This window comes from Gymnodraco acuticeps, unplaced genomic scaffold (genome assembly GCF_902827175.1).
Source record: "Gymnodraco acuticeps unplaced genomic scaffold, fGymAcu1.1, whole genome shotgun sequence".
Taxonomy (NCBI): Eukaryota; Metazoa; Chordata; class Actinopteri; order Perciformes; family Bathydraconidae; genus Gymnodraco; species Gymnodraco acuticeps.
Genome location: NW_022991123.1, coordinates 230,838 through 253,461, shown reverse-complemented (window position 1 = coordinate 253,461; position 22,624 = coordinate 230,838). Strand labels below are relative to the sequence as shown.

General features: G+C 45.9%; 4 protein-coding genes across 4 annotated transcripts; 1 reads left to right on the top strand and 3 right to left on the bottom strand.

Moving 5' to 3' along the window:
* Window positions 1-2,276: 2,276 nt before the first annotated feature.
* Window positions 2,277-4,875, bottom strand: LOC117560268 (GDNF-inducible zinc finger protein 1-like). The gene is made up of 2 exons (XM_034237130.1): window positions 4,343-4,875; window positions 2,277-4,224 (listed from the first exon to the last, which is right to left on the bottom strand). The coding sequence occupies exons 1-2, from the start codon at window positions 4,512-4,514 to the stop codon at window positions 3,416-3,418; spliced, it is 981 nt and encodes a 326-aa protein (XP_034093021.1). The 5' UTR covers window positions 4,515-4,875; the 3' UTR covers window positions 2,277-3,415.
* A 1,138-nt stretch (window positions 4,876-6,013) lies between these two features.
* On the bottom strand, window positions 6,014-8,806 carry LOC117560270 (zinc finger protein 184-like). Its single transcript, XM_034237133.1, has 2 exons — window positions 8,256-8,806; window positions 6,014-8,137 (listed from the first exon to the last, which is right to left on the bottom strand). The coding sequence occupies exons 1-2, from the start codon at window positions 8,425-8,427 to the stop codon at window positions 7,443-7,445; spliced, it is 867 nt and encodes a 288-aa protein (XP_034093024.1). The 5' UTR covers window positions 8,428-8,806; the 3' UTR covers window positions 6,014-7,442.
* A 1,855-nt stretch (window positions 8,807-10,661) lies between these two features.
* LOC117560271 lies at window positions 10,662-14,370 on the bottom strand. The gene is made up of 2 exons (XM_034237134.1): window positions 12,075-14,370; window positions 10,662-11,873 (listed from the first exon to the last, which is right to left on the bottom strand). The coding sequence occupies exon 1, from the start codon at window positions 13,935-13,937 to the stop codon at window positions 13,311-13,313; it is 627 nt and encodes a 208-aa protein (XP_034093025.1). The 5' UTR covers window positions 13,938-14,370; the 3' UTR covers window positions 10,662-11,873; window positions 12,075-13,310.
* Window positions 14,371-16,899: 2,529 nt separating this feature from the next.
* LOC117560254 (protein ANTAGONIST OF LIKE HETEROCHROMATIN PROTEIN 1-like) lies at window positions 16,900-18,617 on the top strand. The gene is made up of 2 exons (XM_034237110.1): window positions 16,900-17,015; window positions 17,705-18,617. Exons 1-2 carry the CDS (start codon window positions 16,900-16,902, stop codon window positions 18,615-18,617), a joined length of 1,029 nt encoding a protein of 342 aa, XP_034093001.1.
* Window positions 18,618-22,624: the final 4,007 nt, after the last annotated feature.

The following is a 22,624-nucleotide window of genomic DNA, read 5'->3' as shown; positions in this document are numbered from 1 at the left end:
GCGCCGTCCCCCCGTTCAACTGAATTCGCCATCAATCATATTTCCAGTCTCGCGCCAGGACCGGGGGAGGGGTTACATGACGTGCATCTTGTGCTGCATTCACTTGCACTCGGACATTAGAGATTTTCTCTCATAAATGTCCGATTAGCCACAACTTTTCTTTCAAAACAAAGATGCCAACTGGGGTGGCAGCTGGGGTGGCAAGGCTATTGTTTAGGGTGGCAGTTGCCACCCCATGCCACCCCGGTAGATCCGCCCCTGGCGAGTTGGCAGACTTTATTTTGCTTACTTTAACATCATTTTTCATGTTGGGGCTAAGCCATTTCTTGGTATGGGTGTAGCCTACCCCAGCCATACCCTGGCGCTGCCACTGGTGGCATGTATGGGGCGGGCCATTCTGCACATGCGTTAAATGCGTTAAATATTTGAACGCAATTAATTCAAAAAATTAATTACCGCCGTTAACGCGATAATTTTGACAGCACTATTTTATATACTATCATTTTTAATCGTTTTATGCCGTCCCCGGCACAAACACACTGACACACTACCTGAGGAAGGTTATGTGTATTTTGTCATTTACTTTTTTCGGACCACTTATTTATTTGTTTTGGTGACGATCCGACCTCCATGCTGCTACTCTGGTTCAAACTGCACCAAACAATGTGATTTGTCTCCACCTTCCCAAAAGAACCAAAATCTGACACGGTGTGAAATGTATTTTTTAGCTGTTCTGTCGTAATTTCCTGCGATCTTCTTCATGCAGTCAGTCAAAATGAATATTAATACGGGCCGTTTCTTTGACTATTTATAGGTAAATATGGACGTTATGTGAAGCCCGCAAAAGCTGCGCCGCATTTCGAGTTGATTGTGATTTATGAAGGGAAACCGGCATAGGACGTGCCACACGCAAGTCCTACGCCGGTACTGTTTTTTATGTATTCGAAAATGTCTGTGCGTATTTATTTGCTTTGTCCTACGTCAGTGGCTAGTGGAGCCTCGCAGCGGCAAAACTGTGGCACGCTTACCCCTGGATTCCACCGGGTCCGTCTGCGTCGCGTTACGGCTGCGCTGCGGCGTTCGCAAAGATCGCGGCCGATCGCAGGTCGATTATTTTCATTTCCTCGCTCGTCGGTCCTCGGTATCACCGGAAGTTGATTTGTCTGCGCCATCTTGATTACCGTCCCATGGCGCTTATTTCTGCGGGAGGACCGACAATCGAGGAACGATAATCGAGGAATCACCAGACCATCCTCCGATGAAATCGTCAGATACTCGCCCCGCCCCCTTACTGTGTATCGCTCACTGATTGGACGATGCAGTGCATGCACTGATGCTTCTTGATATGAGAGCAGTTTCCCAGCGGAGTGAAGAAAACACATGAAACTCACGAGTCACTCCTCAGTTTATACTGTGTTTTGTTTAAATTAGTGTATCATTTAGTTAGGCTACAAATATGTGATATATCTGAACAATAAAGTGGTCAAAAATTATTTTATTCATTTATTGGAAACATTTTCATGATCGCTTTTTTCGTTTTTACATTTTAAGAATGGCGTTTATCTTTTTTGAGAATGAGTTCTTATTTTATGTATTTGGGTCTACAACAGATGATACAAATGTATATGTCAGTAAATGTGTACTAACAGTGGCGGGGGTGTGTGTGAAAACAACGGGGACAGAGCTGCAGTCAGACATCAGCTGTGCGGCGTCATCACAAACGGACATCGCTTCACGTGACGCTCCGGAGGAAAGGACGTCCCATTGCTCTTAAAACTAATTTCCCTGCTTCTCGTGGTTTCCTTGCGTCTCTCCATGCTTCCCTGGTGGGAGGGACTAAACGCAGAGAAACGACGCAAGTGAGGGACGCAAGGATTCCATTTAATCGACCGGGGGTCCTTCTCACTTCGGTTAAATGGATTCCTTGCGTCCCTCACTTACGTCGTTTCCCTGCGACTTACCAATGAAATACAACAACACATCTTTGATTCATGTCGTTTATAACTGGAATATTACAATTATTATTAACTTTGTCTGTACAAAGTAGCCTGTCCAGGAAATATGCACAAATCAACAAAAACTGCGAGCCGGCAGGCAAGACGCACCGCTTCTGAAACGCGCCCGGTGGGTTATGAGGCTGGATCAAAACCGCGGGGCAGCCGTGACGTGGCGCAGACGGACCCGCTGGCGCCTCGAAAGTAGACGAGAATAGCCGATTTTCGTGACACTGCCACCTAGCAAGCAGGAGACATGAATATGAACGACAACACACAGAGTGTGAGTAATGGGAAGTGCTTTTAAAGTTTTATTTGTTTAACATGAATAACAATTCCGGTATCTTGAAATGAAGTGTGATTAGCTAACGTTAACTATGATGACTGATACATCTTAAGGCAATACAAACAATCACCTGTTAGCTTCTAACCGTATTAAAGGCACTAAAAACAATTAATCGTTAGCTATAGCTTTCGGGTAAATAAACTGTTAGCATATTTGATTATTTGTTTAATGAAACTGTAGCGTGATGTTGGCAAGCCCAACTAGGTGTCCTACATTAATTGTTGATTTAATCACTAATCACAGTAATAGTGTGAGTAATGTGAATCGTGTTGTTTGTTTAAAGTTAACAACTATTCTGGTGTATTGAGTCATCTGTTAGCCTATGATGACTCGCTGCAAAACACAAAAAGTTGTGAATTAAAAATGTTACGTTAGAGTTCAAACGTATTAAGATGTACTTAAAATATCAAAAGTAATAGTACTCATTGTACAGAATCGCTCTTCTATAAACTGTTATCAGAGATTATATTATCCTGTTTTTGTCCTGAACAAAAACATAAGAATGTTTTTATATTGTATTTCATCAATGTGGAGAAAAGACTTTGTGTACTCCCAAGGACAATAATAGTGTGTATATGAACACATGTTCCTTATCATGTAATTTATGTTAACTATAAGTCTCAAATAAATGTAGTGCAGTAAAAAGAAACGTTGAGATGTACAGGAGTAGAAGTTAAACATTTAAGAAAATGGTAATACTCAAGTAAAGTACAAGTATCTCAACATTATACTTAAGTACATTACTTGAGTAAATGTACAGTTACATTCCACTGTGAACAAGCAGGTGTCTCTTCAGAAAATAGTTCCTTCCATGTAGATGTTCCTTTTCCCCAGTGTATTAGTCATAGTCCAATTGGAGTTTTTTTATCATCATCATATTCCTCTGTAAAGTTTATTTTTTAAGTGTAAAGAACATTCTGAAAGCATTCAAAATGAATAAACAATCCAGTCACCTGACTGGTGCACAGCTCCTCCTGTTCCCCGTTGATCTTTGGAAGCTCTTCGCCTGTGTGTGTTTCCATGTGGGCTGTGTAGTATTGGAAATAATCCACACAGCTTCTCACTTGTGTGGATTCTAATACGATTTTTTTTTACACTTGTGGCCGGTCAAATCTTTTCCAACAGATGCTGAATGCTCCTGTTTGATGTGGACTGTTAATAGGCGATCGTATTTGAAACTTTCTCCACAAATTTTGCAAGAATATGACGTCTCACCTTTGTGGGTTTTTGTATGATAGTTCAACTTTGACTTCTGAGTAAATCTTTTCCCACACGTATTGCAGGAATATGGCTTCTCCCCGGTGTGAATTATCAGGTGTCTTTCCAGTGATGACCTGTACTTAAAATATTTTTCACATTTGTCACATTTTAAAGGCTGTTTCCCTGTGTGCGTATCACTTTGCATCTCTAACAAATCAGTGTTGTTTGCATTGTTACGGTGACTTTTGCTTTCAGGATGTTGATTCCGTTTTTTTGGCTCTGCATTTCTTGCAGACTCTCCCGAGTCTTGCCGAGTATCACAGTGCATCTCTGACAATTTGTTTTGGTGACGTTTGCGGTGTTGATTCTGTGGTTTTGGCTTTGCACTGCTAGTTGATCCTGAGTCTTGCTCGCCTCCTTCCTGATCTTGGCTCTCAGCTACATGAGAGTTGTGAGAGAGGAGCTGGTGCTCACTTGCCTCCTCGGTAGCAGTCAACATGAAGGCATCAGTGTCCTGCTCCAGTCCAAGCTGCTCTCCCTCCGGACTGGTGCACAGATCCTCCTGCTCCTCTTTAATCTGTGGAGGCTCTGGGTCCTCTTGGTCCAGACTGGAGTTCCTCTCCTGAATACAGAGCTGCTCCTCAGAGAGAACCTGCTCCTCACAGACAGGATGCTGTGGGAGCTCTGGAGGGACAGAGAACAAATAAAATAGGATAATGCTGTACACATAACGGAACTTGAGGACATGCAACGTTGACAATTCCTTTGTATTCTGCTATTGAAGTGAGTACGTTTTACATACCTATCCTTGGTATTTGTATATCCGGTTTCCAAACGACATCCAGCAGTCTGCGCTGCCGTCTGATCTCCTCCTCATATTCGACGAAGGTTTTCTGAAAAACTCCAAATATTTCTTCAGCAGCAGCAGAGAGTCGCTCGTTAACAAACTCTCTCAAAAACTCAACCGAAGACATTGTTGCCTAAATATAAGTGTAGTATTTCCCGCGAAACTACTATAACATCGTATCTTAGTTTACTCCACTCATCGATAGCGGCGAACCAACTGTAACGGAGCGTGGTTTGTTTACTTCCGGTGCGTGTTTCTTCTTCTTCTTTTGGTTGTTGGCGGATTGCAAACAACTTTAAGGTGCATACCGCCACCTACTGTACAAGAGTGTGTATCACCATATCATTCTATCACCACTTGTGGAATTATACCACTGTGTTTACGTTGTTTTAAATTCTTCCAATCAATCCTGTTTCACTCAAATACTTAAGAATGGCCTTCCTGGTAGCTCTTAACCCCTCACCTTCTGTTCTCAGTATCCCCGCATCAGCAGTGGCGGCGCCAGAGTATTTTTGTTGGGTAATCTATGGTAGGGCTAACCCATACAGTGGTGGGGCTCAAGTCAGTATTTGTAATGTAATCACATACACGCTATATCGCCCTCCTTGACATTGAAATGCCACGCGTGCCACCCTCACCTTCTGTTCCCAGTATCCCCATCAGGCTCCACTCCCTTCCTGCCTCTCTGACCCAGACCCTGTCTCTTAGTTTTTCCCTCTGTTTTGTACATGTTGCAGAGTAATATGATGTGTTCCACGTTTTCCTTCACTCCACACCCCCTGCATTCTTCAACGTGGCTTTTTCCCATTAAAAACATTGTGCCGTTTAATCCTGTATGATCCAATCTGAGTCTAGTGATGGTGATCTCCTTCCGTCTGTTCCTTGGTATTGATCTTTGTTATGACTGATTTCTGTAACTTGTGGTATCTCCTCCCTTTCTGATCTTCCTCCCACCTTTTCTGCCATATTTCCATACCCTTCTTCTTAATTATTGCTTTTCCTTCTCCAAGTGAAACTGGTATTGCTATTTCCTTTTGTAACGCGTCTGTTGCTAACTTATCAGCATGCTCATTCCCTTTAACCCCCTCATGTGCAGGCACCCAGCATAACTGCACATCTATTCCCCTCCTCTGAAGTCTCAGTAAGCAGTGGTTAAGTTAAATTATTAAATCTTCTCTAACAGTTATTGTCGACTGTATGCTTTTCAAAGCAAATAGTGAGTCTGTGCATATCACCACCCTATCAGGTCTGACCTCTTCAACCCATTGTAGCCCAATAATTGCTGCGAGTATTTCTGCTGTATAAACTGATAAGTTATTTGACACTCATTTTGAGATTGATATTTTGAATTCTGGGATATACACGACTATCCCCATGCATTCTTGCTTCTTACATCCATCTGTGTAAATGTTGAGGTAATTGTAATACTTTTCGTTAAGGTGCATACTCGTTTTAATTCCCACTTCATTAATTGTTTCTATTTTAGAATCGATCTTTGGTTCACGAGCAATCCATTTACAATTGTTCCCGGTTGGTGCAGCGTTCCTCTTCAATCTCTAGAGCAGGGGTCTCCAACCTTTCTTCTCCTAAGAGAGCTACTTTGAAAAAATGAAAGTGGCCAAGAGCTACTTCCATCACATCGCTTACATTTATTATCGCACTCATCAGTTGAATTAAGCTTTGTACACGTGTGAAATTACAATACCTAAAGTTTATCATAATCTTAACTTCACATCACGGTCCAAGAAAACGACAATTTCACACATATTATTATGGCCCACATAGTAAGTACATCACTGAGAATTCACAAACATGTCCAAGAAAAAAAGACAATTTTTTCACTTCTTATTATTGAAGAAGATTCAACTTATTGTCATTATGTAGTAAAGGTACTACGTAACGAAACGGTTTCTCTGCATTTGACCCATCCTAATGTTAGGAGCAGTGGGCTGCCATTATGTACGGCGCACATGGATTATTATGGCCCACATAGTAAATACATCGCCTTAATCACCACCTTACAAGCATCTGGGTAAAATAAGTGCATTCACTCTTTTTGACTGACACGACATGGAGTCCACCATAGAGGTGTATGCTGGAGTGTACCCACTTAGGTTCACTCTAAGAGTCATTTAAATGTTCATCAGTCAGTCTTGTTCTGTATTTAGATCTCATTCATGTCAGAAAAAGCTGCTTCACAAAGGTCTGTAGAGCCAAATAAAGCAGACGTGTTCAGTGCTGCTTAGTGAATGTTCTTATAGTTTTCTGGGCTCCAGAAATGTTGTGAGTTTTGCCGAGACTTGAGCTGAACATTATTTTGGAGATTTATAACCTCCATCTCCACAGGATTGACACTGAACAGTTCAGCCATCTTGATATTAAATTATAGACCATAATAAATCAACTGTATAGGTCTAGCCTCCCTATATCTGTGTGAAATTGTTCCATCCTCAAAAACAAAAAACTAATGCTTCTGCAGTCTAGCTGCAGCTTCTAGCAACGGTCTTCTGTTTAAAAAAGGACACTGAAGGTCCTGAATCACACACATGACTTGAGTCTGAACACAGCAGACAACAGGAGTATTTACAACAGCATATCAAAACTAAAATAGTGCATGTGGGTGCACACTTATTCTCTGTCTTACTGTTACATAAATCCCATGAATGTATGAGACTAAGTTAGCTTCATCATATCTCAATCAGTGATTAGGTGAATAATAAAGTTTCTATCAGGTCACTATCAGCCTGTCACTCATCATTTTTAGGGAGGCTGCAGGGTTTGGAGGAACAGAGGAGCTGGTGCTCACTCTCCTCCTCAGTAGCAGTCAACATGAAGGCATCAGTGTCCTGCTCCAGTCCAAGCTGCTCTCCCTCCGGGCTGGTGCACAGCTCCTCCTGCTCCTCTTCAATCAGTGGAGGCTCTGTGCAGCAGGGATTCAACTTTTCCCCTGTGTGTGTTTCTGTGTGGCTTCCCAAGTTACTACTGAATATGGCATTTTTACCAGAGATGATGCAAGAATGCGGATCCTCCCCTGTGCAGCTTCTCATGTGGACTCTCAATTATACATCATATCGGACACATTTCCCACATCTTTTGCAAGAAAACGTCTTCCACCCATGTGGAATTTCATAATATGCCTTTTAAATGTTGATGTTCGACAGAATCGTTTCCCACACGTTTGGCACAGAAATGGCTTCTCCCCTGTGTGAATTCTAATATGCTGTTTCAAGTGGCTTTTATTTGCGAAAGCTCTCCCACATGTATTGCAAGGAAATGGCCTCTCACCTGTGTGGCTTCTGAGGTGTCTGTTCAGTGTTGCTATCGAGGAAAAATATTTCCCACATGAGTCACAATTGAAAGGCTGTTTACCTGTGTGCATCTCTGACAAATTAATGTTGTTTCCTTCATAACTGGGATTTCTGTGATATTCATTCTGTGGTTTTGGCTCTGCATGTCCAGTTGATCCTGAGTCTTGCTCGCCTCCTTCCTGATCTTGGCTCTCAGCTACATGAGAGTTGTGAGAGAGGAGCTGGTGCTCACTTTCCTCCTTGGTAGCAGTCAACATGAAGGCATCAGTGTCCTGCTCCAGTCCAAGCTGCTCTCCCTCCGGACTGGTGCACAGCTCCTCCTGCTCCTCTTTAATCTGTGGAGGCTCTGGGTCCTCTTGGTCCAGACTGGAGTTCCTCTCCTGAATACAGAGCTGCTCCTCAGAGAGAACCTGCTCCTCACAGACAGGATGCTGTGGGAGCTCTGGAGGGACAGAGAACAAATAAAATAGGATAATGCTGTACACATAACGGAACTTGAGGACATGCAACGTTGACAATTCCTTTGTTTTCTACTATTGAAGTGAGCACGTTTTACATACCTATCCTTGGTATTTGTATATCCGGTTTCCAAACGACATCCAGCAGTCTGCGCTGCCGTCTGATCTCCTCCTCATATTCGACGATGGTTTTCCGAAAAACTCCAAATATTTCTTCAGCAGCAGCAGAGAGTCGCTCGTTAACAAACTCTCTCAAAAACTCAACCGAAGACATTGTTGCCTAAATATAAGTGTAGTATTTCCCACGAAACTACTATAACATCGTATCTTAGTTTACTCCACTCATCAATAGCGGCGAACCAACTGTAACGGAGCGTGGTTTGTTTACTTCCGGTGCGTGTTTCTTCTTCTTCTTTTGGTTGTTGGCGGATTGCAAACAACTTTAAGGTGCATACCGCCACCTACTGTACAAGAGTGTGTATCACCATATCATTCTATCACCACTTGTGGAATTATACCACTGTGTTTACGTTGTTTTAAATTCTTCCAATCAATCCTGTTTCACTCAAATACTTAAGAATGGCCTTCCTGGTAGCTCTTAACCCCTCACCTTCTGTTCTCAGTATCCCCGCATCAGCAGTGGCGGCGCCAGAGTATTTTTGTTGGGTAATCTATGGTAGGGCTAACCCATACAGTGGTGGGGCTCAAGTCAGTATTTGTAATGTAATCACATACACGCTATATCGCCCTCCTTGACATTGAAATGCCACGCGTGAGGTTTAGATTATTTCCCTGTCTCAATCAAAATTGAACTGTATGAAATAAAAAGGCACATTTGTCCTGAATGTCCTGGAGCCAATCCTGCAATTTCACCACAGGTGAAAGAGTTGACATGCTGAAAACCCAACCCCTGCAGGGGGGAAGCCCGCCCTAACCTGCCATCAGGCCCTGGGGCTGATGGGTTTTGTAGGCCCCCTATTTAAACAACAAATCAAAGTCATTTATAGCCTCGGCAGGCTCTGTGATCGCACTTCTCCACTCTGCTCTACGCGCGCCTGGTCACCTCCTCCAGATGAGTGACGTATCGGGCCTCCCTCATGTATTTGTCCGGTTGCCGTTGGCTCCCCTCCACATAGCAAGTCCTCGTCGTCCTCTCCATCTCCTCCAACAGATAATGTCCCTCCTGTCTGTTTTTCCTCTTACTCCATCGCTATCAGAACCAGACGGCCTACTTGGCTCCGAGGCCCCGCGGCCGGCACCGCTTCCGCTCGGTACAGAACTCATCTGTCCTTCCTCCCCATCCGTCCTTCCTCCTCATCCTGGCTGTTACGTGCCGCAGTTGGTGCTTGTGTGTGTGTGCTTTTGTGTGTGTTTCTCTCTCTCTCCCTGATTGTCTCCAGGTGCAGCCTCTCCCCCAGGTGCTCCCAATCCTCAATCAGAGCTTCCATAAAGGACCTGAGGAAGGCTGCAGTGGCGTCTCTTCTTCTCCTCTGGCTGCATGTGTGTAGTGTAGTGTAGTGTAGTGTAGTGTAGTGTAGTGTAGTGTAGTGTAGTGTAGTGTAGTGTAGTGTAGTGTAGTGTAGTGTAGTGTAGTGTAGTGTAGTGTAGTGTTGTGTAGTGTAGTGTAGTGTTGTGTGAGGCCTAGTTCAACCTGTGTTCTGCTAATTGTTAGGAGATGTGTGTCTTTGTGTATTGTTTTACGTTAGTCACTTTCTTTTGAAAGAAAGTTGTCCTTAGTTAATTTTTGTTTTGCAATTTGGCTGGTGAGCCTCTTTACTTTTTTTATTAATTAAAACCTCACTTTGTGGCTTCAGCATTCAGTTTCCTCTCCTTTTTCTCTCGGCCCGTTATTTTGTGTGTTGTTACTTCCCTTTGTACCCCTAGTTTTAGAAGGGAACGTAACACTGGCCTACAGGTTTAAAATAACCTGTAAGCTTCGACATGTTTTGTAGTAGCTGCTTGTCTCGAAACTCCTTTTCCCTCAACAATTTCCTTTTCTGAGCGCCACTCTCAAACTTTTTCTTCTCTGACATTTTCTCCTAAACAACCTTCATCTGTCACTCAATCACTCGCAATTTCAATAAATCACATGTGAAACATATTCTCATTCTGATTGGCTGTTAAGTGGTGCCCATCACTGTAAAAAAAAAAACGTTGTTTTTACGGTAAAAACCTGGCAGCTTTGTTGCCAGAATAATTATGTAAAAAATATGGTAAACTGTAAACAACTTTACAGAACAAGGTGTATATTTTACAGTTTAAAACTGTTGTAATTTACATTTTAAATCTGTAATTTCAACAGCCCTTTTCTGCTGAATTAGCATGATCACGTTGCTATTAAACTGATTATTTCAGTAAGATTTACATGCAGTTGTTGCATATTGTACATTGAATCCCATTCAATTTTACAGAAACATACCAAACAAATAACACTGTTTAACTGTAAAAGCATCAGTGTAATGCAGTGTTTTACGGTGAAAGCAACATCTAAATACTGCAATTTAAATCTTCTTTAAAACGTATTTATTACAATTAAAATGCAGAAAAAACTGTTCTATGAATATCAATCTCAAATATATAGTATAAAACCGCCTGTAAGGATTATTGCTCAGCGGAAAAAAAATGTTTTTCCTACACATTAGTCAGATTGAAACATTTAATTTAAACTACACTGCCTTTGTGTATATATATATATATATATGTTTGACTATTACCAGAAATGTGAAGAATGTAATCCAGGGTACACAGATTAAGCACTTAAAAAAAAAAAAATGCAAAGCTAGATAAACCTCAAGAGCCACTGTATTAAAAGTTGAACAAATTCCAACAAGAACTTGCCTTTCCAAGAATGTATTATATATATATAATAGCAGTGATCAAAAACATCTGTCTTTTCTCAACATACATCTTGGTTAAACATACAAACTAAGGCTGCACAATAAACAAACAGCTCACATTGTCCAGGAAATTCAAGCTGAACAAAGTTAAGAGGTTACTTACATCACATCAAATGATTTATGGGAAATAATGTTTTCAAATAGGTTAGTACTTTATGTCTCATCTCTTATAGTGGGCACCTGTATAATATAATACTCTACTGTCACAGCCATTGACTGAGCTGTAACTTAGCCAAAATAAGGGATTGTCTTAGTTGAATACATGTTCATTGCTAAAGGAAGTGTGTACGTGATGAAGCTACAGTTGCAAAACACATGTGAGTGTGTGTCTAAGTGAGATAGGTGAAGAGGTAGGGTCAGCAGAGACCCTTCACTTCAGAAGCAAAAACCCAAGTGGAAAACAAAACACGTCAACATTTTTACACTCAACAGTAATGTCCTGAGCTTTTACATCCACATAAGCCAAATGAAGATTGTTTAAGCAACTTCACTTTGTAACAGCAAACCGCAAGAGTGGCTACAATGACCTTAAAAGAATAGTTTGACATTTTGAGAGTTACATATTGCATTTTTTTTTAAATTAGTTAAAAGAACATTAAAAAAAGGCTCTTCACATTTTAACTACGATTTAAACAATCAAACAAACTGTAACTTGGGCACATCGCCACATGCCATTGATCTTACTGTCCATATTCAGACATCACGCCACTCATGGTCCGAAAGTTCCTGTATCAAGGTGAGGACTCTCGGGTTCACCTGAAGACGGGATGCGCGTGTCTTCTCCACTTTGGTGCCCTTCTCTGGGTTGATGGAGAAAAAACACCTTAAAATAAAAATACAAACAAACAACAGAATTAATAATAAAATAGCTTGCCTAACAACAAAAAACTTCACATCAATCTTATTATTTTGAAGCCAAAATGACAATTATCTTAACCCCCAATTCACTGAAGCAGCTGCTTTAGATTTGTTGCAGTTTAATAAAAGAAATCGTTGGATAAAGCCAATCCCAAAAAACACATACCTCTGGACAAACTCCAGGGTGGATGCCAGCTCTGACGGGTAGGCGATGTTGAAGCAATAATAGCTCCCAAACATCATGGACAGGGCAGAAACCAAGGAGGGGATGTTGTCCTGTACTATGTTTCGATCCACACTCAGCATGAATCACCTTGAAGAATAGCATGATCGTCCTAAAAAAGAAGAAAAACACAATTCAAACTAAATTAAGACTTGTCTTCCTGAAACATTTCACAAAACAATTTTAGCACACATGTTAAGGTCTGTTAAATTGCTCACCATCAATACAAAAATGTATGCATGTGTATTTGCAGGTTAAGGGGAGATAAATGTAATGTCAATTTGACTTGCTTTTAGGGGATAGTTCATATTGTTTGAAGGGGGGTTGTAGGAGCTACAGTTTGGAGAAACAGAGAGGAGAACCAGCAGACAGCTAAGCAATGCACTGCTGTGGACATACACAGAACAAAAATATAAATGCAACACTTTTGTTTTTGCTCCCATTTTTCATGAGATGAACTCAAAGTTCTATTTCGTATATGGCTTCGCCCTCTAAGGCTATCGCTATTGGGTTATCCCTCTGCGCCCCCGCGCAGCACTGAAACACTTATAGTCCACGCCCACCCGCCATGTGGGCCCCACCCTCGGGCCTCCTTCCGGTATAAATAGGAAGGGTGCCCGGCAATCTGAAGATCGAATCATGAGCAGCAATGATTGTGTCCGCATGTGTCCTTCGTGCAATACGGGATACATCATGAGCTACGATTTGCACCCAATATGCGCATCCTGCCTGGGGCCAGAGCACGCGGACGCCGCTCTCAGCCAGCAGATCGCATGTTCACATTGTGTTCGTCTCCCATCATCCGACAGGAAGCGAAGGGCAGACGCTCTAGCTGCTGCGGGTGAGGAGGACGACTGGCCCATCCAGAACAGGGACAACAGCCTGTTTCTGGAGGCGAGTGGGGGGCAGGAGTCGGACGACTCCTACCCCGTCTCCCTCCATGGCTCGCCATGCGGCTCTCCCCTCCCCCCTCTTCCCCGGACGGGGGAGACGGGGTCGGAGCGTGGCGGCCGAGCACGTGGTCCCCTTCTCCGTGGCCACGGCGCTACCGGCGTTGGGTGGCATTATGCTGGAGCTGCCGGAAATAATCGGCAAAGCAGCAGCATGCAGAGGTCTCCCCGTTCCCCGAGGACGGGAGAGGGTGGCTCTGGATGACATGGCCGGAGTGTTTTCCCGGGTTCAGACGGGCAGGAGTGACCCGATCTGGCCGCGCTTTCCCGCCATTAGGCGATACCAGGAAGGGGCAGCGGCGAACCCGAGGACCTTAAGGGCTCCGGTGGCCACCTTTGTCCCCTTCACTAAGGTGGAGGGGTTCACAGACGAGGTTTTTCTAACCACCCCCGCTCTGGAACCGAGCTTAACGGCGTTCTTCGGGGTTAGGCAGGCCAACTTGGTCGCCGGACGGCGCCCTATGTTGGCCGCCCCCAAGGACCAGTATGTCGCCCGCCAGGCTGACCGGGCACACCAGTGTGCGTTCCAGGCGTCTGCAGCAGCGAATAACATCGCGTTGGTGACCAACTCGGTGGTGACGTTGGTCGAACGGTCCACCACCGTGGCTCCAGAGGAGGCGGAAGAGATCGCTAAGGCGGCCAGCACGGCACTCACGCTGTGCGCAGCCGTGGCGGTCTCCCAGGCAAGGATCACAGCCTGGATCCAGCGCCACCTCTGGTTGCAACAAGCAGCGGTTACAGAGCCAGCCAGGAAGGTTTTGCTGGACGCTCCGATCAGCTCGGACGGGCTGTTCGGACCCCAGTTCCTGGCCATGGTTGAGTCCATGAAGGCGGCATCGGAGCAAGCGGAGGACATCCGCCAGCATGTCGGCTGGCTCCGGCCAGCAGTGAAGCAGCAGCGGCAGCAGCGGCAGCAGCAGCCAACCCGGCCACAGCGGCAGACAGACAGACACTCGCAGCAACAACAGCCGAGGCGTCAGACTCGTCCGTCAGCGGCGGCTGGGGCACCGTCCCGCACCTCCGGGGCACCGTCCCGCGCCTCCGGCCCCCCACCAGAGAAGGGGGGTAAGAAGGGAGTGAGGTACTCCCGTTCGGCGTCTGCTCCACGAGAGCCGCCGAAAAAACAGAGCCGGCCTTGACGGTTTGGGGGGGAGTGTGAGGGAAATAAAAAAAGATTATTTCCCAACATGTGGTCTGAGTCATCAGTTACAAATGTGTTTCACATATCCCCCACCCTGGGTGAACCAGCTGCCTATGACCTATCGGTTAATAGCCAGCAGGGTTCGTTACAAAAGCCTGCGCTATTTAATCTATCGATTAATAAGATGCGGAGCACAGTAACTACACCAGCTGCCTCCAATCTGTTGATTAGTAGGCAGCAGGATTCGCTGCAGAGGCCTGGTGGTTATGACTTTTCGGTTATTAAACCACAGACCTCGCGGCATTCCTCTGTCCGAGATACGCCACCTACACACGGTCACAATAAGCCCATGAGCGCCGTGGTAACGCCTCATGTGGATATCACTGCACACACCTCCACCCATCCTCTGAGCGTGTACGCGCCTCATGATGAGAGGCGGAGTGAAATGCAGCGTGTGGAGGCCTCCTCACAGCCCTTTCGCTCTAGGCCCACCTTGGGTTGCCTCACGGGCAGCGGCGGCGAGGGCTCTGGCGTGGCTCGTCGTCATGACGACCACAACACATCTCGAGCATGTGCGCCCGCTCGCAGAGTGTTTCTCGGAGTGGCAGCGCGTGTGTCTGATGGACAGATGGATGAGCAGGCTGATCAACAGAGGGTACACCCTGCAGTTCGCCTCCCCCCCACAGTTCAACGAGATACAGGTGACACGCTTGTCATCCCGAGAACAGTGTCTTGCGCTCCAAGCAGAGCTACGGGAACTCCTGTTGAAAGAGGCTATTTCCAGGGTTCCCCAGGAGGAAGAAAATCAGGGGTATTACTCCCGCTATTTTCTTATCCCGAAAAAGACGGGGGGAATGAGACCCATCCTCGACCTGTCAGTTTTCAACAAGGCAATAATGAAAAGGCCTTTTCACATGCTGACGGTCAAAAGGGTGTTAGAGTGTGTTCACCAGGGAGACTGGTTCACCTGTATAGACCTAAAGGATGCATACTTCCATGTACCCATCATTCCGCAACACAGGAAATTCCTGCGGTTTTCATTCCAGGGAATATCGTACCAGTACAACCGTCTGCCGTTCGGCTATTCCCTGGCTCCTCGCACTTTTTCAAAAAGTGTGTAGAAACGGCATTGCAGCCGCTACACAGAGGAGGGATGAGAGTACTATTTTACCTGGACGACCTGTTGCTGCTGGCTCGCTCCAGGGAGGAAGCGGCTTTACAGATGGTACAACTCATATCGCATCTGTCAAAGCTGGGTTTCATAATAAATTGGAAAAAGAGCTGTCCTCTTCCCTCCCAGAGTATTGTTTACCTGGGGGTGGAATTCAACTCAGCCCGCATGAGAGCACGACTCTCACGGCAGAGAGTGGAGACACTGACAGCTTTCCTTCGATGCGTCACACCCCGCAGCGTGGTGACGTCACTCTCCGTGATGCGGCTGCTCGGCATGATGGCAGCAGATCACGGGGTGATTCCCCTGGGTCTCCTGCACATGAGGAGACTGCAGAGGTGGTTCATCAGCCTACGCATCGACCCCGTACGACAGAAGAGGCGCATGGTGGTCATCCCTCTGTCCGTGGGTTCAGACTTAACCTACTGGAAAAGTCCCCACGTCCTGTCAGAGGGGGTAGCCCTGGGCAGAGTTACGTCACACATCTCGGTGTTCACAGACGCATCTCTCTCAGGGTGGGGAGGAACGTGCATGGCGCAGGCAGTGGGAGGACAGTGGCCGGCTCACATGTCCTTCCACATAAATGTGCTGGAATTGATCTCCGTACGATAGTGAGCACTTCTCCTTTGCCGAGATAATCCATCCCACCTCACAGGTGTGGCATATCAAGATGCTGATTAGACAGCATGATTATTGCACAGGTGTGCCTTAGGCTGGCGTTAACGTTGACGGCGTTGACGTTAACACGACTGCCCGTTAAGTTTTAACCCGCTCAGATGTAGCTTCAAACCCCCCGCTCAGTAGACGTTATAACTATGACTGCAAAATGCACTCAATCACAAACAGAAGCTAGTATTGTCCTGACAACACACCGTTGTTTGCTTGCAGTTCGCGCCAACACATTTGAAAAACACTGGGGTTCCTATGTAATGCAGAACATAACCCCTCGTCTGTAGCGTTTTGCTGCAAAATGCACTCAATCACAAACAGAAGTTAGTATTGTCCTGACAACACACCGTGTTATAATTGAAGTTTGAAGAAAATAAACGGTTAGCTTACCAGTGCTGTGCTACAGATGTGATCCTCCGCTCATGTGCACACAGCTCCGTGGTCCGTGGCAGGCAGACTTCAGACAGACTTGGCCGCGCACTGAGCCGTAACTTTTACGGCCCCTACACACGGCGGTGTGCGTTACCGCTTGGCGGTGGGCGTGTTTGAAGCTTGGGGATTTTTTACGAACAACGCGACCAACAACCAATCACATGAATGTCCCGCCCCGGATATACAAAGCAAAAAAGCCCGGTTCTTCTATCCACTCTAGCCAAAATGGATGCCGGTTTGGTAGCAAGGGTAGCATTGGTATATGCATTGTATCTCGGGAGGCGACGTCGTGTGCGTCGCTGTTGGGCACATCCGATACTCCGAAAACGTCTGCAACGGGGAGAATACCACGTTCTGGTCCAAGAGCTCCGTCTGGATGACGAACTGTTTTACCAGTACTTCAGAATGAGCAAAGGCCATTTCGATGAGTTGCTCGGCAAAGTGGGTCCACTGATAACAAAGACGGACACCAACATGCGGTTGTCAATCGGACCCGCCGAGCGACTCGCCATCTGCCTACGGTATGTTTAGTGTATTTCTACTTCTTTAATCTGACTCTGTATAGAAAGAGAGAGAGTGCATGCCATTGACGAATGAAGTTTGTGATTTATTTCAGATGGATAACATTAATTAAGATAGCTAGGTTAACACAGTATTGCTCCCCTGTGTGTGTGTGTGTGTGGTGTGTGTGTGTGGGGTCTGTGTGTGCATGGGGTGTGTGTGGGGTCTGTGTGTGTGTGTGTGGTGTGTGCGTGCGTGAGGTGTGTGTGTGTGTGTGTGTGTGTGTGTGTGTGGGGGTCTGTGTGTGTGTGGGGTGTGTGTGTGTTTGTGGGGTGTCTGTGTGTGTGGGGTCTGCGTGTATGGGATCTGTGTGCGTGTGTGTGGTCTGTGTGTGTTTGTGGGGTCTGTGTGCCTGTGTGTGTGTGCGTGTTTTAGGGGTGTGTGTGTGTGGTGTGTGGTGTGCGTGGGATGTGTGTGTGTGGAGTCTGTGTGTGTGTGGTCTGTGTGTGCGTGGGGTGTGTGTGTGTTTGTGGGGTGTGTGTGTGGGGTCTGCGTGTGTGGGATCTGTGTGCGTGTGTGTGGTCTGTGTGTCTGTGTGTGTGTGGGGCGTGTGTGTGCGTGTTTTAGGGGTGTGTGTGTGTGTGTGTGTGTGTGTGTGGGGTCTGAAATTGTTTTATTTTTTAAATCATGTATATTACTTTTTTCTCAGGTACCTGGCAACCGGTGACTCGTACAGGACAATAGCATTCAGCTATAGGGTTGGTCATATAACAGTGGCTGTCATCGTCAGGGAGGTTGCGGGTGCCATCTGGACCGCGCTGGTCGAGGAGACCATGCCGGTACCACAGGCGGAGGACTGGAGAGCCATCGCTGCTGAGTTTCAGGAGCGCTGGAACTTTCCAAATTGCGTTGGTGCCATTGATGGGAAGCACGTGGTGATCCAGGCTCCGGCAAATTCTGGGTCCCTCTACTTCAATTATAAGTCCACCCACTCCTTGGTACTGCTGGCTGTCGTGGATGCCCAGTACCTCTTCAGGATAGTGGATGTTGGAGGCTTTGGAAGGAGCAGCGACAGTGGGAGCCTGAGGAATTCCGCTTTTGGAGAGAGCCTCAGAGATGGCAGTCTGCAGCTACCACCTGACACCGTCATCCCAGGAGCAGAGCGGCTCGGCCTTCTCCCCCATGTCTTCGTTGGAGATGAGGCTTTTCCGCTGCTGGACAACCTGCTGCGTCCATTCCCTGGACGCCAGATCACACACGAGAGGAGGATGTACAACTACCGCCTCAGCCGGGCCAGGTTGGTGGTTGAATGTGCGTTTGGCATCCTCTCATCTCGGTGGAGAATGTTCAGGCGTGCCATCACCACCAGCCCGGAGGTAACAGAGTTGTGTGTGAAGGCCGCCTGTGTGTTGCACAACTTCCTCCGCAGGAAGACGATAGGAAGGAAATCACGCACACCTGTCGAGGAGTCCATGGATGAAGCTCCAGATACTCCAACCCTGTGTGATGCACCAAGGATGGGCTCCAACAATGCCACACGCAGATCGCTCCAACTGCGGGAGAACTTCTGCTCCTATTTCAATGAGGAGGGTGCAGTGCCATGGCAGCATAAAGTGGTGTAGGGTCACCACGGCTCTTTTAAGAGCCTCCAAACCAAAAGCTCTTTTAAGAGCTACCCATATTTTCTTTAAAAAGCAAATATTCCAAATGAGCCATTTCAAAATAAAACATTCCTTATAACATGTTTCTTGAATTGATATTATGATATTGCTAACAACCTTTTTCCTTCAGCCCTGTTTTTACTGATAAACCACTCATAATTTCAATAGGTTTTCAAATGGACAATTGTACAGAAGACAGCACATTATAATAATAATAATAATAATAATAATAAATGATATTTATATAGCGCCTTTCAAGGGACCCAAGGTCGTTATATATCGACATACATGAAGCTTCTGGTATGTTGCAACTGACAAACCACATGAACAAGTGAAGACACAGTACAGTCATAACATACTTTTTAAATAACTTTTATTTGTGTAAGTGTGTGATGATTGGATAAGTGTAAAACATGTAGTGTAGTGTAGTATGTGTGTGAATTGCAAAAATCAGTTATTTTCCATCTCCTGCTCTGCCTCAAAAAATTTAGTGTATATTTGAAATCGGACTCTTGTCCTCTTTGCAATAGACAGCCTTCGCATGGTAGGTAAGAGGCTCCTGAAAAATAACTCATCCTCATCCTCCACCACTACTGAAGGGGGTGGTGGAGGATGAGGTTGAGGTGGTGGCACAAACAGAGGACTGATGGCTGACATCAAGCCTTTCTCGAAGGAGGACATCTCCCTTCCCCTTCTCCTCTTTCCCCAGTCCCAGTCCTCAACAATCACCTCCTCCTCCTGTCCTGTCTCCCTTGCCTCGGCTTGTTGACTGTCGGCCGGCTGGCTGACACTTGGCTGGCTTTCTAGCTGGCTCTCTGCCTCTGGCACCAGGTTGGATGGAGGCAGGGTTTGCCGGGGGACATTGCTGGACATCTCACGGTCAATGATAAATGGGGTTAAAAACCCCATCACTGCCGTGAAACGCCAGGGCTTATATCCCCCGGACGACCATGCCCCGCTTCTCTTTGCCTCTTTCTCCTTGGTTTTCTCCTTCCTGAATCTGTCCCTCAGTGACTTCCATTTTGTCCTGCATACTTCCTCTAATGAAATGAAATAATAATGTTAATTACTTGAAGAATTTACTAAATTGTTCCTCCATTAATGAAAACCAAATCCCTTTATCACTGTTAATTGCATAAAAGGTTTTACATGTCACACTTTATATTATGAACATGCATGACATTAATGTCTATGGTGCTATTTTATGCAACATTCATGCTACATCCATGCTGGCTAAATATACTGTCTATGCTTGCTAGCTGTCCATTCAAACGAAGTACACTGGATATAAACTCTCCAAACAGGCGAAAACCTACCACTTTCACCCACTGTCTCTGCCACCTCCCCCCATGCCTGGCTCCTCCGGTTTGTATCCCTGTAGGTAAAGAGGGACTGGTCATAGAGTACCGGGTGATTCCCTACCGCCACGATAATTTTGTCTTCCATTTTTTGACATATGGGAAATAACTGCGGTCTGGCTCTCCCAACATACACGCGGTTTGATTGGCTAGCGCTTGTAATGTCAGATTTGCATACGCGAGATTTGATTGGCTGACGCCTCCGTCGAGGCGGCAAAAGTAGAACATTGCTCTACTTTTGCAGCGAGCACCGCGAGAGAAGCTACGCTTTGCTCCCACAATGCAGTTCGGCGAATCGTGACGTCACCCCATTCAAAGTGAATGGGCAGAAGCGTTGAAGCGGCAACGCATGCCGCCGTGTGTAGGGGCCGTTACGCTGCGTCCACACTACAGCGTCGACAGCTTCAAAAACAGTTTCCAACGCGTCTGCCCATTCACTTTGAATGGGGTGACGTCACGTTGCCTCGCTTTTCGCCGAACTGAATTGTGGGTAGCATAGCGGTCCGTCTCCGCCGTCTCCGGAGACGCCGGAGTAGCCAGCGCCAGCCAATCAAATCCTGTTTCTGAAAATCTGACAGCTCAAGCGCTAGCCAATCAAACCGCGTCTAAGCTGGGAGAGATATCCCGCCGTTCATTTCTATATTTCAAAAAAAGATGGAGGAGAAACTATTTATCGCCGTAGCAAATCACCCGGTTTTGTATGACCAGACCCTCTTCACCTACCGGGATACAAACCGGAAGAACCAGTCATGGAGGGAGGTGGCAGAGACAGTGGGTGAAACTGGTAGGTTTTCGCCTGTTTGGGCAACACACTCTCACTCCCTAAGCGTCCAGGAGCGACGTTTGGTCAGTGTCCGTGGTGTCCAGTTGTGACGCTCCTAGGCTCCTTCAGCGTCATAAAGGGACGCAAATAGCTTTCAACTGATTGCAATGTATTCCCATCTGCGGCGGGATTTGACGCTCATGGAAGCACGGCATTCGTTTGTGTCGGCTACCCTTAAAGGCAATGTGAGCGTCCATTCCCATTGGATAACGGAGAATTGTACACCCGGAAGTAAGTATTCCTCTTACTGTCGATTGATTTTACAGTGATATCTGCACTACTCATCGACTAAAAAACACCAGATTATCCTTAGTTAATTACACAACATTGATTGGTTTAAATTGTGTGCAATGCTTTTGTATTTTTCCCCTTCGATTCGGAGAAACACGTATTTTTTCTGAGTAAAGGATGGCAGAAGACACTACACTACCCATAATCCCCAGGGTGACATGTCCGGTGAGTATGCTGGCATGCAAGAACTGGGATGTTTTCAGCCTCCAGGAATTGTGTAGAGATCCTTGCAACATGGGGCCGTGCATTATCATGCTGCAACATGAGGTGATGGTCGTGGATGAATGGCACAACAATGGGCCTCAGGATCTCGTCACGGTATCTCTGTGCATTCACAATGCCATCAATAAAATGCACCTATGTTCGTCGTCCATAACATACGCCTGCCCATACCATAACCCCACCACCACCATGGGCCACTCGATTCACAACATTGACATCAGAAAACCACTCACCCACACAACGCCACACACGCTGTCTGCCATCTGCCCTGAACAGTGAAAACCGGGATTCATCCGTGAAGAGAACACCTCTCCAACGTGCCAGACGCCATCGAATGTGAGCATTTGCCCACTCAAGTCGGTTACGACGACGAACCGGAGTCAGGTCGAGACCCCGATGAGGACGACGAGCATGCAGATGAGCTTCCCTGAGACGGTTTCTGACAGTGTGTGCAGAAATTCTTTGGTTATGCAAACCGATTGTTGCAGCAGCTGTCCGAGTGGCTGGTCTCAGACGATCTTGGAGGTGAACATGCTGGATGTGGAGGTCCTGGGCTGGTGTGGTTACACGTGGTCTGCGGTTGTGAGGCCGGTTGGATGTACTGCCAAATTCTCTGAAACGCCTTTGGAGACGGCTTATGGTAGAGAAATGAACATTCAATTCACGGGCAACAGCTCTGGTGGACATTCCTGCTGTCAGCATGCCAATTGCATGCTCCCTCAAAACTTGCGACATCTGTGCCATTGTGCTGTGTGATAAAACTGAACATTTTAGAGTGGCCTTTTATTGTGGCCAGCCTAAGGCACACCTGTGCAATAATCATGCTGTCTAATCAGCATCTTGATATGCCACATCTGTGAGGTGGGATGGATTATCTCGGCAAAGGAGAAGTGCTCGCTATCACATATTTTTTCAGATTGGTGAACAATATTTGAGATAAATGGTTATTTTGTGTATATAGAAAATGTTTTAGATCTTTGAGTTCATCTCATGAAAAATGGGAGCAAAAACAAAAGTGTTGCATTTATATTTTTGTTCAGTGTATTAATGAAGAGTAGTAGGCTGCTCTCGCTTTACGCAGTGCTTTCTTATATTCATTGAGAGTAATATGCCAAATTAAACGAGATTCTTCAAGTTTAGTGGAAAGCCATATCCTTTCAAGTTGTCTCGACTTTTGCTTTATTTTGCGGGTTTCGGCATTATGCCATGGAGCTAATCTATGTTGTTTTATTTTCTTCTTTTTCAAAGGAGCAACAGAGTCTAATTTTATTCGC